The sequence below is a fragment of the Dermacentor albipictus genome, chromosome 7 (genome assembly GCF_038994185.2).
Source record: "Dermacentor albipictus isolate Rhodes 1998 colony chromosome 7, USDA_Dalb.pri_finalv2, whole genome shotgun sequence".
Taxonomy (NCBI): Eukaryota; Metazoa; Arthropoda; class Arachnida; order Ixodida; family Ixodidae; genus Dermacentor; species Dermacentor albipictus.
The window spans coordinates 12,331,725-12,347,231 of record NC_091827.1 but is presented as its reverse complement, the minus strand read 5'-3'; the positions used below and the strand labels follow the sequence as shown (position 1 = coordinate 12,347,231).

Here is a 15,507-nt window from a genome sequence, read left to right as displayed (position 1 = left end):
AAAGTTCAATTAAGTTTTCCTTATTTACGATGGACTGACGCCTATAAGAGTTGCCTTTGCGCCGATTCCGTAGAAACACAACGCGCGGGTAAATGTAACGGGGCAACAAAGACGACCGCGCGCGAGTCACGCGATGCTGAGTGCCACAAGTACAAGCACGATGGTTTTGGTTAGGCTGAAGCTGTTGCCCTCTCTCCCGACCAGACGTCAGCAAGCACACGCAGTTTTCCCCCCAAAAGAAGGAACAAAGCACTTGCTGCCCAAGTTCAAAACACTGTACATGCGCAATAGAAGTCGATAAGCCATTGTGGATGACGAAGGCGACGAGGCGCGGCAGGTGTTACAGGCAGCGCCAGAAGAGGACAATGAGAGCAGGCCGCTGCAACCCTGCTGGAACACCGGACTGCGCTTCGCCCGCGCTAAGCTGTGATCTTTGTGTTTCGCGGTTTTCTCCCGGAGGTGCGCGAGTGAATCCGCGATGACACCCACAGGAATATGGTGTTGCTCCAACGGCACCGCGAACCGATTCAAAGGGCGCGGAATACCGAGTTACGGTAAGTATAGTCCAAGAAGAGCGATCGCCGAGGCAGTTCGTTCCGAATTGCAGCGTAATGCACGATGTTCGGTCTGGTGGTTTCGGGACACATTTCGCCACCTGTGTTCTACGAGCGCTGTCGCTCGTTTCCAAGCACGTAAGCGGATATTTTCGAGGAGATTTCGCTGCGGCACATGAAATTTTGTGCTTAACGAGTACACTTTCTGTATGAGCCAACACGCCTACCCTAGATAAAGCTGATGAAACTTCATCCCCAAGTTTCTTATCCTGAGGGGCTGCATGTTAGCAACACATATTTCTTGCAGCCATTATAGCTCGGAAATGATATTCACACTATCACATGTAATTTGTCGTATTTTCTCGCCAAACTGTCTGAAGCCAATAGCGTAAGCAAACGGCAACAGGATACATAAGGTGAAGGTGAGCGTGGCGTACTCCAAAAGGTAAGAGAACAACCATTCACTCCAGATCTCTTTTAAACCACTTTTCACATGTCCTATACTTCGTAAAGATTTCCGTAGCGTCTAGCTTGCAGCGCTTCAAGTAAATTGCCCGTCTGCTTTCGCTTTAAAGAACCGTTTCAAACATGTGCTGCACAACCATTGCGTTTCTTGTGCATAAAACAGGCGTCTCGTCACTTTGTCATGCCACGCCGACGATGAATACAGCATCCACTGTCCCTGTGATCGCCTCCACGCCTAGAAAGTTCTTCACCAACAAATGATAGTTAATTAATATATGGGTTTTACGTGCCAAAACCACTTTCTGATTATGAGGCACGCCGTAGTGGGGGACTCCGGAAATTTCGACCACCTGGTGTTCTTTAACGTGCGCCTAAATCTAAGTACACGGGTGTTCTCGCATTTCGCCCCCTTCTTACCAACAAATGAGTCTGCGTGTTTGCAACAAAAAAAAACACTACGAGGCTTATGGATCAGAATGTTCTCTTGTTGGCCCAGAAAACATATTGTGAGAGTGGTCAACAATAGTCAAAGATGTTACCAGCGTTAAAGTATTCTTTAAGAATTGTGATTTGATCAGTCTGCATTTAGGCGGTGTCGGGAGCACATACATTTAGTTTCTATTTCGTGAGAGAATAACGTGAGACTGGGCGTACGTTTCGTCATAAAAATTTGTGTCGTTTAAAACTACATTGTTCATCATGTCACAAGAAGTTGCTGTGGCCATGACAATCAGTAGTTGCGCGAACCCCCTTAGTGCAAATTATGTTCCACTTCCTTTAAATGATTACTCCTTTATAAATTTGCGTCGATATATCGGTACCAAATTTTCAGCGCACTCAACGGGCTGCCACCTTGACCGTCGTTGTACCCTCTTGCAGCGCAGCTAGCGTACACAATACTTCGGTGGCTTAGACTTATGACGTCGTAGTAACATTGTTGCAGAAATCGTCTCTGTCGAAGTCGGGCTCCTTTCGGCTTGCTCAGCGTAGGGGTCGTCTCTAGTGCAGTTTTTACAACGTCGTGGTGACGTGGAAGGCCTTGCCTAGCACATGACTGTCTGGATCAACGTCCACGGGCTCAAGCTCTTTCGCTCAGTCTAGCCTTCGTTCTTGTCATTAAAGCGGTGAAGTGCACACATTGTTTTACGAAGTGACAATGAATTTCAACTGCTGTTTCGAGAGAAAATTCGTTCCCAATATCTGTTGCGCTTGCGATACCTAAGTATTTGCTCAAACGTCAGACAACGACGCACCCACAAAGCAGCTCTTAGAGGCTATAGGTACTTCGCTGACCATTCACGTAGATGGCGCTCGATCTGCCATGCTTAACAGCGGCAGATTTGGGGCTTCATCTCGTGAAATTATCTGTTCTATGGTATGTCACTGATTGGGTCACCAAATGTTTTCTTATTGTCTGGGCGTTGTGGCATGTGTTCAACACGTGATGGCCCTATTCAGACACATTTGTTCTTTTTACACTGTTTCCTCAAGGGGTCATATTGTTTGGTTCCAATTCATTCTAATGACTTTCACTAAATTCATCATCCGCCATTTCTATGTTGTGACTCCTCACGAAACACGTAAAACATTCGACCCATATGCTCCGTCGTTTGCCTTTCTCCTTCTGTTTTTTTCCTTTCCCTGGCGTCCTTGCCCTACATACATGGGACCCCGCCTTTCTTTTGCCCTGCATTGTTGCCAATAAGGCAGGCGTAAATCTGCCATAGCGCCAAGAAGAACTCAAATCGCTGTCGCAACTGTCCCTTTCGGTTTGATGTATCTGAGAACGACCGGGCACCGGGTCTGCTGTCATCGCTATCAGTGCCGAACTACCATTTTCTAGTAAACCCTGATGAATATCGGTCCACCTCCCAGATGTCCGTGTGCGTGCGTGCGTGTCTGTGTCTGTGTCTCTGTCTCTGTCTCTGTCTGTCTGTCTGTCTGTCTGTCTGTCTGTCTGTCTGTCTGTCTGTCTGTCTGTCTGTCTGTCTGTCTGTCTGTCTGTCTGTCTGTCTGTCTGTCTGTCTGTGTCTGTGTCTGTGTCTGTGTCTGTGTCTGTGTCTGTGTCTGTGTCTGTGTCTGTGTCTGTGTCTGTGTCTGTGTCTGTGCGTGTGCGTGTGCGTGTGTGTGTGTGTGTGTGTGTGTCGTAGCTACACAGGCCAATGATACCGTCGTACTTCTCACATAAACGCTGTCAGTCTGGCAGTCCGGTGACGTCCGACCGAGCTCAGGTGGCCGAGGCTGGCTCTTGCACTCCAGACGCGGACACGCGGAATCTCCCGCCGGAACGTTCAGTGGTCTGAGTAGTGGAGGCGAAATTTTAGTTTGTCCGGAATGCCAGGGAAGTGCCCGTCTTGTTTTCGTCGTCGTGCACAGCGTCACCGAAGAAATCCTTGTAATGGGAGCAGTCCTGATAGGTGGTGCTTAAGGTGTACTCGACGATGTTTCTTCCTTGCGAAAGGCCATGTTCGTTGAGTCGGCCTTGGGTTTAGTTCACTTGCGCACTGACGTTTTCCTCGTTGCAACTGTTCTTGATGTTGTTGATGTTGTGATGTCGTTGCGACAGTTATTGATGTAGCGTCTCTTTTGGAATATTCATTTGACTGTTTGCGCAAATTGACGCGGAGGTGAATGGGTAGCTTGCATTACTGCTCCTTTTTGAGAGAGTTGTCTGGTGGCGAGTGCGTGCGCCAGGTTTCTCTAAAGACTCTTCCGAGACTGCTGCGACGTCATTCGGAATGCAGGCTTTTGTCATTTGACCGTGTGCTATGCTGCTCGGCGCGTGCAAAGCTTCTGAAGTGGCAGCGGTTTGTTGAGGTGTAGTATGCAGATGAAGGCTTGAGAATCGCGGAGCACCTTGATCTCTATATGTACGTTGCTCCAAATTGTCATCGCCTTGAAAGTTACTTGCGCTGGTGCTGGCGCTTGTATTGTGGCTTCGTTTTGGCAGTAAGCGATTTAGCTTCGTTTCATGGTCTAACTGACAGTTGCAGTATTTTCTTGATTCGTGCTGCTGATACAGAAGCTTGTTTCCATGCTGTTTCGAATTCCTGGTGATTGAGTGCTGGAGGATGACGCAGCGGATGCTGCTCGATCATGTTGCCTCAAAGAAAAGTCATCTGTCAGCGATACCTTGGCGTCGTGCTCAATCGTGTAAAGCTTGCATTGCGGCCTCATGTTCCTAGAAGAATCGTGTGACTTGAAAGTGCGTAGTGCGTAGACGAGCGGTGCAATCCGTCAGAAGCTTCAACGATGACATCAGCGCTGCAGCTTGCTGAAGAGGTACAGCCTCCCTGATTTTTAATAATATAGCGCGAGCGTCGACTGAACTGCTTATAACTGCTTATAACGGCGATAAGCGTGCAACAAGGCGAGAGTTCGCGCACGAGCCTTGTTGCCTTGTTGCACTCGCCTTGTTGCACGCTCTTTTTGCACGCTTATCGCCGTTTTAAAGCGCTCACCAGCAGTTCAGTCGACGCTCGCGCTATATTATTAAAAATCAGGGAGGCTGTACATATTGTTGACTGATGTGTGGACGTCAAGCCTGGTTCAATGTTAAATTTCGAAGGTACGAATAAGCGTGCGGAACGTTTAGTGCGCAGTGGCTTTTTCTTTATTGGGAATACCAAGGTCGTGCTAAACGCGCGATTGCGCGTCCTCTTCGTGGGAAAATCGCGGGAAGAAAAATTTCCCGAGAATCTGCTAATATGGGGCTTTGTTTCGGAATGATGGTGATCGCTATGTGGAGACTGTGTGCGACTGCGGCGACCTAGTTGAAATGTCTGCAGCTCCTGGATAATGGAGGGGTCGTAAAGTTTAAATTGGATGACCATTTCGTCTTTGATTTTATTCCATGATTCATCGTTTTCAAACATGTGCCTGAGGTGGAAGCGAAATGCCTCACCGGTGACGTAGTCGTAGAAATTTGCGACCATATCCCGTTGCGACCTTAATGCAGCGGATGCGTGAAATTCGAAGAGGCGAAAGCAGACTTCCACGGGCCTATCGTCCGCTGATCCGGTGTACTTGGGTATGTCCAAGGCTTGCGGTGATGCGATCATGGTGCTGGTCGGTGTCGGTGGCGGAGCTCTGCGCCCTGGTTCACGCCGTTATGTTCGGTACTTGCGTGATAATGTGAAGCCGATGAGGTGGCTGCCAGGCCTGCATCCTGGCGGCTTTTTCGACGCGAGCAGGATGTTGCGGACGGATACAAACATTGTCGCCCGAACACTGCCTTTATTCCTAATCTACCTCTTTCTCCACTATTGCACCGTACCGTACTTTTGCGCGGTTCGCCACATTATATATATATATGCTTATGATAAGACGCCAACAAACGATAATACGAAAGACAGCAAAATTGCTTTTCGTATTAACGTTAGTAAAGAAAAATTTAAAGAAATGTAAACGAAAGTGGATGAGAAAATTCATGAGCCCTTCCACTCGGAGAAGAACGATAGACATATATATATATATATCAGGAGAGAAAGCGTGTGCGGGGTATTCGGAGTGGAAAGCGATCTTTGCAGTACGTGCAGTCTGCGACAGCACTGCCGCCGCTACCCTGTAGGCACTGACGCCACGCCAACGATAGAAGCCCCAATGCTGTTAACCTGCACGTATTTCCCCTTGTACTTCTGCAGCACATGCTCGTTTTTCGTATGCTTTACAACAAAGCCCGACACGGAGCGCTCCTGCCAAGAAGAAAGGAGCGAGGGGGTGCGCAGCGCGGGTGGGATGGGGATTATGTAGATGCCGCTTTAGCGGCCGCAGACCAATAAACAATGACGCGCTCTTTTATATGTTGGGTTAATGACTCAATGATTTATTCTAAAATATTCATTGGAGGTTGTACAGAAGTTAATGCTCATGACTGCAGGCGGAGCCCACTGGTAGCGGGCCCTGGTGGCCCGCACTGTAAAGATCGCCGCCCTTGAGTGTTACCCGATTAACATAGCAATAAAAAAGGCTGAAAAATTCACAAGTGAAATTTCTCTTTTTCATCGACTGACCTGGTTTTCACTCGCGCATACACACTGGTACAGTCTAGTGTTGCGGATATTTTCTGAAGCGTGGCACTGAAGCTAGACAAAAGTGTCACTAAAATTCTCGCTATAACTGTGAAGTGGATTTTAAGAATGCAGGTGTATTGAAACATCTAATAGAAGCTAACGTGAAGTACACCATTTAACTAGACATTTTATGTCGGTATAATGTCCGTACAGCTGAAGTAAAACTGACTTTGCCAGCAGGCTAGAGAGAGCTTTAGCATTACTAATGTATACTTTACTATACAGTGAGCGAATAGTTGAAGTTTCGAATGCGTATAGTCGGTGAGTAATATTTTATTCGTATCAGAAATCGAACTATTCGGTATTTTCGAATTTGACAACTAACCAAGATATTTCGCAACAATCGACTGTTGCAATCGGATTACTGTTCTCTACCTGCTGAACAAAGTATCGCAAATTATAATTATCCCAAGTAAAACAGCGACAAAGTTTTCAATAGCAATGCGTAAACAAAATCGGTAATGCAAGCGTTGTTCACGGTTTTCCGGGGATTGTGTGGCGCTGGTTAACGCCCCTTGGGCTACGTCTTGTACACATGCATAAATACCCAAGAATGCATGGGCGTGCGAAATTCCGTCGCCGTAGCACAATAGGTAGTGCAACGCGCGCATAATGCGGATGTTGTGAGTTCGGCTCTCACCGTCAGCAATTTCTTTTTTCCCTCCATGTCCCTTTTGTATATTATTTTAGCACTTCCGATAAAAACTACAAATAAGTTCTCCTATGCTTTCCTTTTCTTCATTATATGTTGGTTTCGTATGGTCCTGATCAACTAATATGTGCAAGTGGTCTTACGAAAACGGTGTCCTCACAAAACCGGGCCCCTCGTTTCCTCTTCTCTTCGTCCAACACATGACAACCGGCTATTTTTTTGCGTCTGGCCTGCCAATCCGTCTTTGTTGCAGTCTGTTCATGTAGCAGTTTTGCATTTTACGTTGCAATCAGCAATGTTTTCCTTGTCCTTGTCCAATATTGTGTCTAGGGCACACAAATACCTCATTAGTTTTTCCCTAACTTCTGATATTTTTTAACTGTTTATTTTTAGTTTTTGTAAAGTTGTAAAGTTCTAAACAAGCCATTCCTGGAAAGCTTGTTTGCCACCGGGCTCTAAAGGTGTCAAGTGGCTATTCGTGCAGTTCTTTTCATGATGGCTGCAGTGATGTTGTGTTTAAAGGGATCTTAATTGTGCGTGATATTTGACTGTCCATACAGTGCGAGCGTGTTTTCGATTGTACTGAAACAAATATTCCTGATGTAAATAAGTGCGTTCGCGTTTGTCTTTCCGATATTCGATAATTACTATTCATACTCAATTCATATTCGAAAAAGTAGATGTTTGATCGCCTACTTCTATTATTTACATAATGGATTATGACAGCTTAAATCTTTCATTACCTTAAGATGGGAAGGTTAGAAATACAGCGCAATTCATAAGTACACAAGCAACCTAGTCTTCCTAGCATAAAAGTGCACTTAGTCTACACATAAATGATCCCTAAATTTCTTGTGCGTCTCGACTTTCGTGGTAGCAGAACTAAATTCTGCGGAACGCGCTTGGTCGCATGTTGTTAACTCGGCGATGACGATCACCTAAGCTTTGCACAAGCCACAGTTACACATTTTCGCCCTTGATCTACCTGGAAGCCGCCGTGAAGTACTGATTGGTCTGAAAGCCGTGAGAAAATGAGGCAATTTGGTCAGTCGCGCGTGAACAAGCTCAGCCCTTCGGATATTTACGGCTTTTTCACGCAGTCGATGTCTTATTCACCTGCTCTGTTCTAAATCTGAACACAAAATTTATTCTGTTCGGCTTTGATAAATTAGCTCTCTGACGGGCTTGCGCACGTCTATCAATATAATGGATTTATTGACACCAACGTAGCCCGCAGCACTTAAACTCATCCTAATAGGTTTTGCAAATAATAAAGAGACATACATTTTATGAATACAATGTGAAGGCTATCAATGTGAAGGCAACCGTTGGTTCATCATGGCCAACATCATTGCCGCGGAGCCTATACATATTACCGGACACTTCCATGTAGCTTTTGAATATTAGTGCACGTTCGAGAAAGCAATTCTAACACGATAGCGTTAAGGGCCGCGTGTCACAGAAAATCCGGCGCCGGCGTCAGCGTCGGCGTCCTGCGTCTGACGTCGTTTCGGCAAAAAGATTTGCGAATCACCCATACCCAGACCCTCCCTGTGATGGAAGGAAGTTACTGAATTAGTTGTATTTCTCAAGCCAAAATATGTAGAAAAAACTTAAAGTAAGACTTACACAGAACCTACAGACATGACAGCGTCGGATTGTGATTTTAATATACGAGAAAACATAATTCTGTAACGCAAAAATTCAAACCCCTTTCCCAGCGTTTCTACCATCCATAGACCTGCCACAGCGTCCGCCATTTGTGCGCGCCGCCGCGTGAATATCTCGAAGTCCACGTAGCGGAGCACTGGTTTCCTTGAAACACTTCCAGATAGCGTTCGCCTCCACCACACAGCGGCCCACGCTAGAGGCCGAGTTTCTACCAGAAAGCCGATCTTCGTGCATATCGTTCGCCGCGAGCGTTTCCCGGTAAACATTGCGGTCACATACGCTGCACTTGCCGGGAAGCGTGCGAAGCAGTCAGGGATCTTTGAATGCTATCACATTCCACTCTTAAAGGCGAAGCTTAAGCGTCCTCCAAATTTTTGAAGCAACCTCTGTGCCTTTTAAGCCGTTAAAACATTGCCAATTGTGCATGCAAATCACTAAAAAAGGTCGCTGATTGCTAAAACATTTTGGCGTAAACGTACGAAAAAGTAACTAAATCTAGCGAAAAAATCGCTAAAATGGTATCACTGATTAAATACCGGTAAATTATAAGAAGCAAATCTCTTTTGTTATCAAAGATGCTTAGGTTATACAACACCAAGACACACGGGATAATGCGAGGCATGGTAGAATATTTTTATTTTGGATAGCCCAGCGACAGCTTTCTCAGCAATACAGGCTTGCAAGGCACGTCCCGCAGGCGTCCCGCACCTCAAAGTACGGCAACCCTTAACTGCTTAGTGCGGCCTACAAGTGGCCAACTTTGCCCCCAGTTCTGAGAGTCTCGGGGCAATTGCCCCACTTGGCTCCCGTAGATAAGCCTATGACAGTGACGCGTTGTTTCTACAAACGTTGACACCCTCCAGGACAAGTATGTCTAGCACTCGTGAAAAGCTAATATTTTTCATGCCACGTTTGTGACATTGTTGCGCGAAATCTCTTAGGTTACAGCGGTTGTCGATGAGGGGGACGTATGTTTGGGTAATGTGAAAAACAAACAGCATCTGAAACGGTGACCTTGCCCTGTAAAAGGGCACTGTGAACGACAAAGTAAGATTGTCGGTAATAAAATTAGTTTATGGCGCAGATGACTCCGGCTTCCAATTTTCCTATTCAAATGCATGTAAAACGCACAAATGCTCTCACTTGACAACTGATGAACTGAAACGTATAAAATTTGTTGCATCTGCGAAAGACAGATGGGTTCTAGCAACTGTAGAAAGAAGGTATTAGTTTATATCTTCAAATTTTTTTTCACACATTGCTAAGTTCTGCATTAAAAATTGAAGTAAAGATATTTGCATATTTGTTCCTTTGCATTCAATACAGATATTCTGGTTAAGTAAATTTCATTTTAGAGGAACTAACATGGACAAAGTGATCTATAAAATTAAACTTTACGTGAAATATTTACAATGCTCACAAGGTAACTGCAAATGCCCTGCGCACAAGTTAGCGTTGTCTTTCAAAGTGATGTTTGATGCATCGACTATGTCCGCTTTCGATGTCTCAATAGGTCCACTTCACAGAATTGTGACATTTTTTTTTCTTCTATGGATAGTGTCATCAAGTAGTTGCTTCAGTTACATTGTTTAGTTTCATTTCGTGATCTTAAGATATTTGACCGAAGACATAATCAGCTTAAATCAAAATATCACGTGCAGTGAGTTTATTCTAACTTCTACATGTAAATACAGGAAACCTCACCAATAGTGGGGCAGCATTTACCGAGAAAAACAATTTCACAGTTTCTATGTATTAAGAATTGAGGTGTTGAGCTTAAGCTTTCTCTAATACTTAATGGCCGCTCAATTCTTGATGAAATCTACTTGTAAGCCATTAGGGCTTACAGGCCTATATCTAACATACCTCACTCTAAATACAATGATTCCCACAGGCACACACTTCTTGGCCGGAATACTGGTGTTATTAGCATGTACCGGTAAGTGGAATGCATGAAGCATGCTCATATTTTCGCACTCTTAAGTATTCAAATGCATGACGTTCATGATCACTTATTTCTTTGCCTCTAATGTTCAAGAAAAAGGGAGGCAAAAACTCCCTCTCGAGAATGCCTAAGAAAGGATCAAAGTGTTTTTCCACAGTTCGTTCCAGGGTATATATACTATGGTTCATTCATTCATCAACCATTTTTCCCAGGTGCGTTCATTAAGGCCCCAATTCAACAATATTTCATGGCGTAACACTTACAGGTTTCTAAAGACGCCGTAGGGGCAAGCTGTGGAATTATTTGATTTTTATTTTTATTTTTGCCTGAATTTGTTGAATGCGAATTGTCACAGAGCACGGGTGGTGCCGGGTACATCCGCTTTGCAATATCGCTGTGCACAGTCACCGTGAAAAGCTTATTGTCCGCGGGGTCCGCGAAAACATTAAAAACCTTGGAACGACGTGAACTTACGCAAGGGCTACCGCGAACCACAGCTAATGATACAAGTGAATAGTTGAAGCTGTTGGTCAAGCGGTGTAAACGATGAAAAGTACGAGAGTTGAAAAGGCACCGATATGCGTCGTTCGGCGTCCTTGGGCGCATTAAGGAGGACACCGTAAATAAGGAAGCGTAATTAATGAAAAAGGTCAACTTCCGTAATTCTATGGTGGTGTATTGTATTAAGTGCCACACACAGTTTAATCCGAGTGATGCCTTCCTGAGCACTGCACGCAGGCGTGACAAAACGTCTACGTGCAGTACAAAAAGCCAGAGAATGGGAAAGGGAAGCGGTTTTGTACCGGTTGCCTGGTGCAGAACAATTGAATAACAAATAAGCTCGTACACTCCCTAAACTAAACACGGTAATAATGTCCAAAGGGGTCACCATGGCGGTGCTGTATGAATGGTTCCTCCTTGCCCTGATTGGCGGCTTCCCGGTATATTGGCCCTCCCGGGATAACCAAGGCTGCGCCATCGCCTTAGCTGTACACATGAACACGGATGGTGTCTCAGTTAGGAAAGGAGCCGGTCCCGTGTCATAGCAAAACAAATTCACATTTAGACCACAAGTAACCAAATAAACAGATCATCTGGTACCCGCAATCTTGTGCACTCTTGAATTTTGTGACGTGTGCCCAAGACTACTTAAGAACGTTCTGCTGAGCTGCAGCTTCCAGTTGTGAACAAGGGATCCGTATGGATCTCGAAAAGTCATTTTTCTTTTACTATTGTCAGTCACCCATTTCTTTTCTAACAGTGGTCTAGCCCGACCAGCAGATATTCCGCCAAGCTTTCGGCAAAGGCAAAGTCTGTATATGACGCTATTGCTAATGCGCGTTAGTTTGCGATGTTTAACTGCCGCATTCTTTTCACTTCATTTCCAACAGCCACGACAAGAGCTCAAGGAGGGATAGACAACACGGCCGATGTTTCAGTCAATACCACTGCTGCGAGTAACCAAACAAACTGCTTCGTGGCGCCGGAGGTTGGCCCCTGCAATGGAAGGCTCTTCCGGTACTACTTTCACTGGGGAGTGGGGCAGTGTTTTCGGTACGAGTACAGCGGATGTGGAGGCACCGGAAACAACTTCAAAAGCCGACAAAAGTGCATGAGGACCTGCTGGCCATGTGAGTCTTCCATTACCTTTTCCGGGAGCAGGGGGTGTGCTCTACAGGAAGGAGTGGAGGGTGTCTCAGCTATGTACATGCTATATTTCCGATTTTAACCGTGAATGCACTTCGTCTTGCGGAATAGCTCTGCCCCACGCTAGTTATTTGTTAGCTTACCGGAATTTTAGGTATGTGCTCACGATGCACATTTAAGTTTCGTTTGTGCTATTTTTATTTGCGATCTTTCGTATATTGAGGAAAGTAACCTTGGGTTCGATTCCGAGGTCACGTTGTTATTTTTTTTCAACACCAAGCATTACTTGTGGAAAGCACGTGCCGCTTTTCTGTGTAAATTTAAGCTGGCTCTCAAGTGGATGGGAATATTCTCCTTTCATTAAAGGTTCACCAACCTTGCGGATTTCCAGCAGACTGATGCGCCATTTCTGAATTGTACAACTTAAAGCATGGTCTAACCTCCTTAGAACTCTACTTCAATTTTCAAATGCATCAGAGCAATCTTAATGTCAGCGAAATATTATTTCCTCACATACACATGAACGCACACTTCTGTTGCCACAGATAGCATATTACGCAGTTAAACGACACTCGCGTTTTGCAGGTCACAGTTTTCAGCGATGACGTGTCTGAATCATACAAATATCTCGTGAGATGTTACCGCATCCAACCCTTAAGAGGTTCGCCTTTCAGAGATAATTGCTGCATTAATTGTTTTCACAAGTGACGGCTTTTCCTTTTGTATGTGATACCACACGATACCGCATCGCTTGAAGCGTGGTATAAAAGGAGGACGTCCGCTTTTATTTTCCTTCGCGCAATATCGTCCCAAATAAACTGGAAAATCCTCATTTGATTACTCATACGTACAGCAAGCAACGAAACTTCTCGACTAAGTCATGAAGGCGTACGGAAGGTGAATCCATTAAAAAGGCACTAAAACCACCATAGGATTGCTTCAAATCGGAAAGCGTTTTCTTTCGGAGTTCTGTTTTCATTATTTGGCGCACAGCGTCGACCAATCGCAAAAAAAAACTCGAGGCTAACGTTCACCCTTTTGAAAATTGCACGCTGCGATGGTTGGGGTCGGGCATGAAATAGATAGTAGCTGGCCAATGTCGTCATCAAACTTATCCACGCTGAGGACGTTGTTGAAGGGAGAGACTTGTTCCCATCGAGAACGAGGAATGGGGGATTTATTTACAGTATTTACATGAGAACGTTACAGTTCATCAGTCTAACATGACTGAAAGAGGAACGCACCCCGAAGAGCTGACAACGGCTGCTTATAAACACTCTGTCCTCCCTAGATCCCTAGGTGAGTGGAAAAGGCCGTTTGACCAAACGGAGCGTTCAAAGTCATCGTCGTCGACCCGCCTTTGAGGGGGAGGGTTTACACAATCACTTCCGCACAGGTTTCACTGAACACACCGAGGTGAGAGGGTTTCTTAGACAGGGGTCTTGACCCGAGCAGGCGCCTCTTGATCCAAGAACTGACCCAGTAATGAGTGGCCGCCGCGTCTGTCCATTGACCGACGACTTGTGGTGCCCGTGAGACAGCAGCTGAAAAACATATCTTTCCAGGAATTCCCCCGCTCTAAGCAACCCGTGGCGGCCACGGCGAATCCACTAACAATACTTGGTCCACTCACCGCGTGTAGTCATAGCGGCGCCGAGGGGGTATTGATGCGGCACATCGTCGTCCCTACAAAACGAGTCCTCGTAGCAGGTGGGGAAGAGTTCCAAGGTCGCTTCTGGAAAGCTCGCAGCTGCGGCTGGCTGGGTAAATTTTGTAGGTCGGTACCCTTGCAGGCCATTCATAACAACGCGAACATCAGCGCACACACGTCAGTGTTATGTCAGGCATTTACGAAGTATTTTTTGTATGCTTGGGCCGTTTCTATGCGCTCAATGTTCCCAAGGTATTGTGGGTTGAGCAGTTCGTTCATGTGAAATACAACGTCCTTCTTCATCAACAAAATTACAATTAGTGCGGCGCGTCTACTGTTTATATTCGTCTTCTGGGCAAGCTGATGTAGTAATTTCAATCAAGGTGCCGTCGACAACTGTCTTGTTTTTGCGTCCTCTACTATATCACTAGGCCTACACGGGACAAGATTACGCATCTCTTTTTCCCAGATATGCACTCTACGAATTCGGGTTAGCTTCGTGTACCCTTTTAGTGCCTCCTATGTCATTTGGTATAGCGCGATAATGAAAACTGTAAGTTCCAATAAAGGTGAACATCTGGTAATGGGAACAATGACAAAGGTGCATGTGATAAATGAATAAAACGCTGGAAGAGTGCATCGATCTAAAGCAACACATCCCACAGAATAGCTGCACTCCTTACGTCGTGATATCACGCGTAAAGGCCGATTGTCCATGTACGTTTAATTGGTGATACGGGAGTCGCTTGCCGCGTGCGTCTTTCTCCCTAACCGCCATGTTTAACAACCCTATTGATGTCGATAAGCAACCTCAATATCACGTTCCACCAGCTTTTCTGTCACCTGGCCGGTGCTCTCTCCAAACTAAGAATCCAGCATCAGCCATGAAGCACCGGTACTCATTGCAAGAGGCACGTATAACACTGGTGCAGAAAAGGGGAATTTTCCAGCCGAAAGTAGTTCAGCAGGTGCTTGGAGTAACGGCTAGCAAAGTCACACAGGAAAGAGACAACTGGATAATAACTTGCGCTTCTGCGGAAAAGCAACAAAATTATACCTTGTACCGTAAACAAAATATTTTTCTGAAGGAATTTTATACCTTACGTGCGGAAAAGCGTGCTATTCCGGGCATCTTTCTCCAATCAATATTGCACTAGTGAGATTATGACATGCTACAATACCGGTAATCAATAATTCGATTATTATACCTGACGCAGGTTAGTTGTACCGGAAATCGCAACCACACAACCTATCATTGACCATTGTCAAACGTCGAAGCGCTAGCTTTCTTCGATGGTCAGTGAGAATTTATTCTTTTCAAATTTCTTTTCTTGAGACGTCGTGGGTGCGAGGGTGCTAAGGGGGTAATTTTCCATGCTCAGCTGCTGCCTTACAATGATAAGTGATTGAGCTTACTGAACTGTGGTCGGTGGACGATAAGTTATTCTCGATATTTCATTCTTTCCAGTGAACTATCAGATGTACTGCCGTACAGGCGTGGACCAGGGCCCATGCCAGTCGTGGTCGGTGCGGTACTACTACAGCACCGAGAAGAACCACTGCTTCCCCTTCTACTACTCGGGCTGCGGGGGAAACTTGAACAACTTCCGCTCCGAACAGGAGTGCCGGGCCATCTGCATCGCCGAGTGAAAGTGCCAAGCGCGGTGTGCGGGCAGTCGCGAACACTTGTCGAGTGTTTGGCTGCCCCGTCTACGAAAAAAGGAACCCCCAATAATCCTCAGCACTCGCCCTTGCGGCCTGCAGGAGTTTTGTTTTCCAAACACGCAGGGCGAGCGCACATTTGCTCCTGTGCGCTGATGGTGAACACAATAAAATGAGGACAACGGGAA

The 15,507-nt window shown here is 45.7% G+C and overlaps 1 protein-coding gene across 2 annotated transcripts; it reads left to right on the top strand.

Annotated features, from left to right (window-relative positions):
- The first annotated feature begins 307 nt into the window (after positions 1–307).
- LOC135904463 (kunitz-type serine protease inhibitor A-like) lies at positions 308–15,507 on the top strand. 2 transcript variants are annotated; one of them, XM_065435278.1, is made up of 4 exons: positions 316–554; positions 10,309–10,353; positions 11,751–11,990; positions 15,126–15,507. In XM_065435278.1, the coding sequence occupies exons 1-4, from the start codon at positions 479–481 to the stop codon at positions 15,305–15,307; spliced, it is 543 nt and encodes a 180-aa protein (XP_065291350.1). In that variant the 5' UTR covers positions 316–478; the 3' UTR covers positions 15,308–15,507. The 2 variants fall into 2 exon arrangements, with proteins under 2 accessions (XP_065291351.1, XP_065291350.1); XM_065435279.1 differs by lacking the exon at positions 10,309–10,353 and having other exon boundaries at positions 308–554.

What these genes read in the sequence shown, in the direction of transcription:
- LOC135904463 (XM_065435278.1), top strand. Translation starts at nt 479, where the DNA reads ATGACACCCACAGGAATATGGTGTTGCTCCAACGGCACCGCGAACCGA. An exon ending in GGTGTTATTAGCATGTACCG is followed by an intron (nt 10,354 to 11,750) that starts GTAAGTGGAATG and finishes CATTTCCAACAG; the next exon opens with CCACGACAAGAGCTCAAGGA. An exon ending in CATGAGGACCTGCTGGCCAT is followed by an intron (nt 11,991 to 15,125) that starts GTGAGTCTTCCA and finishes CATTCTTTCCAG; the next exon opens with TGAACTATCAGATGTACTGC.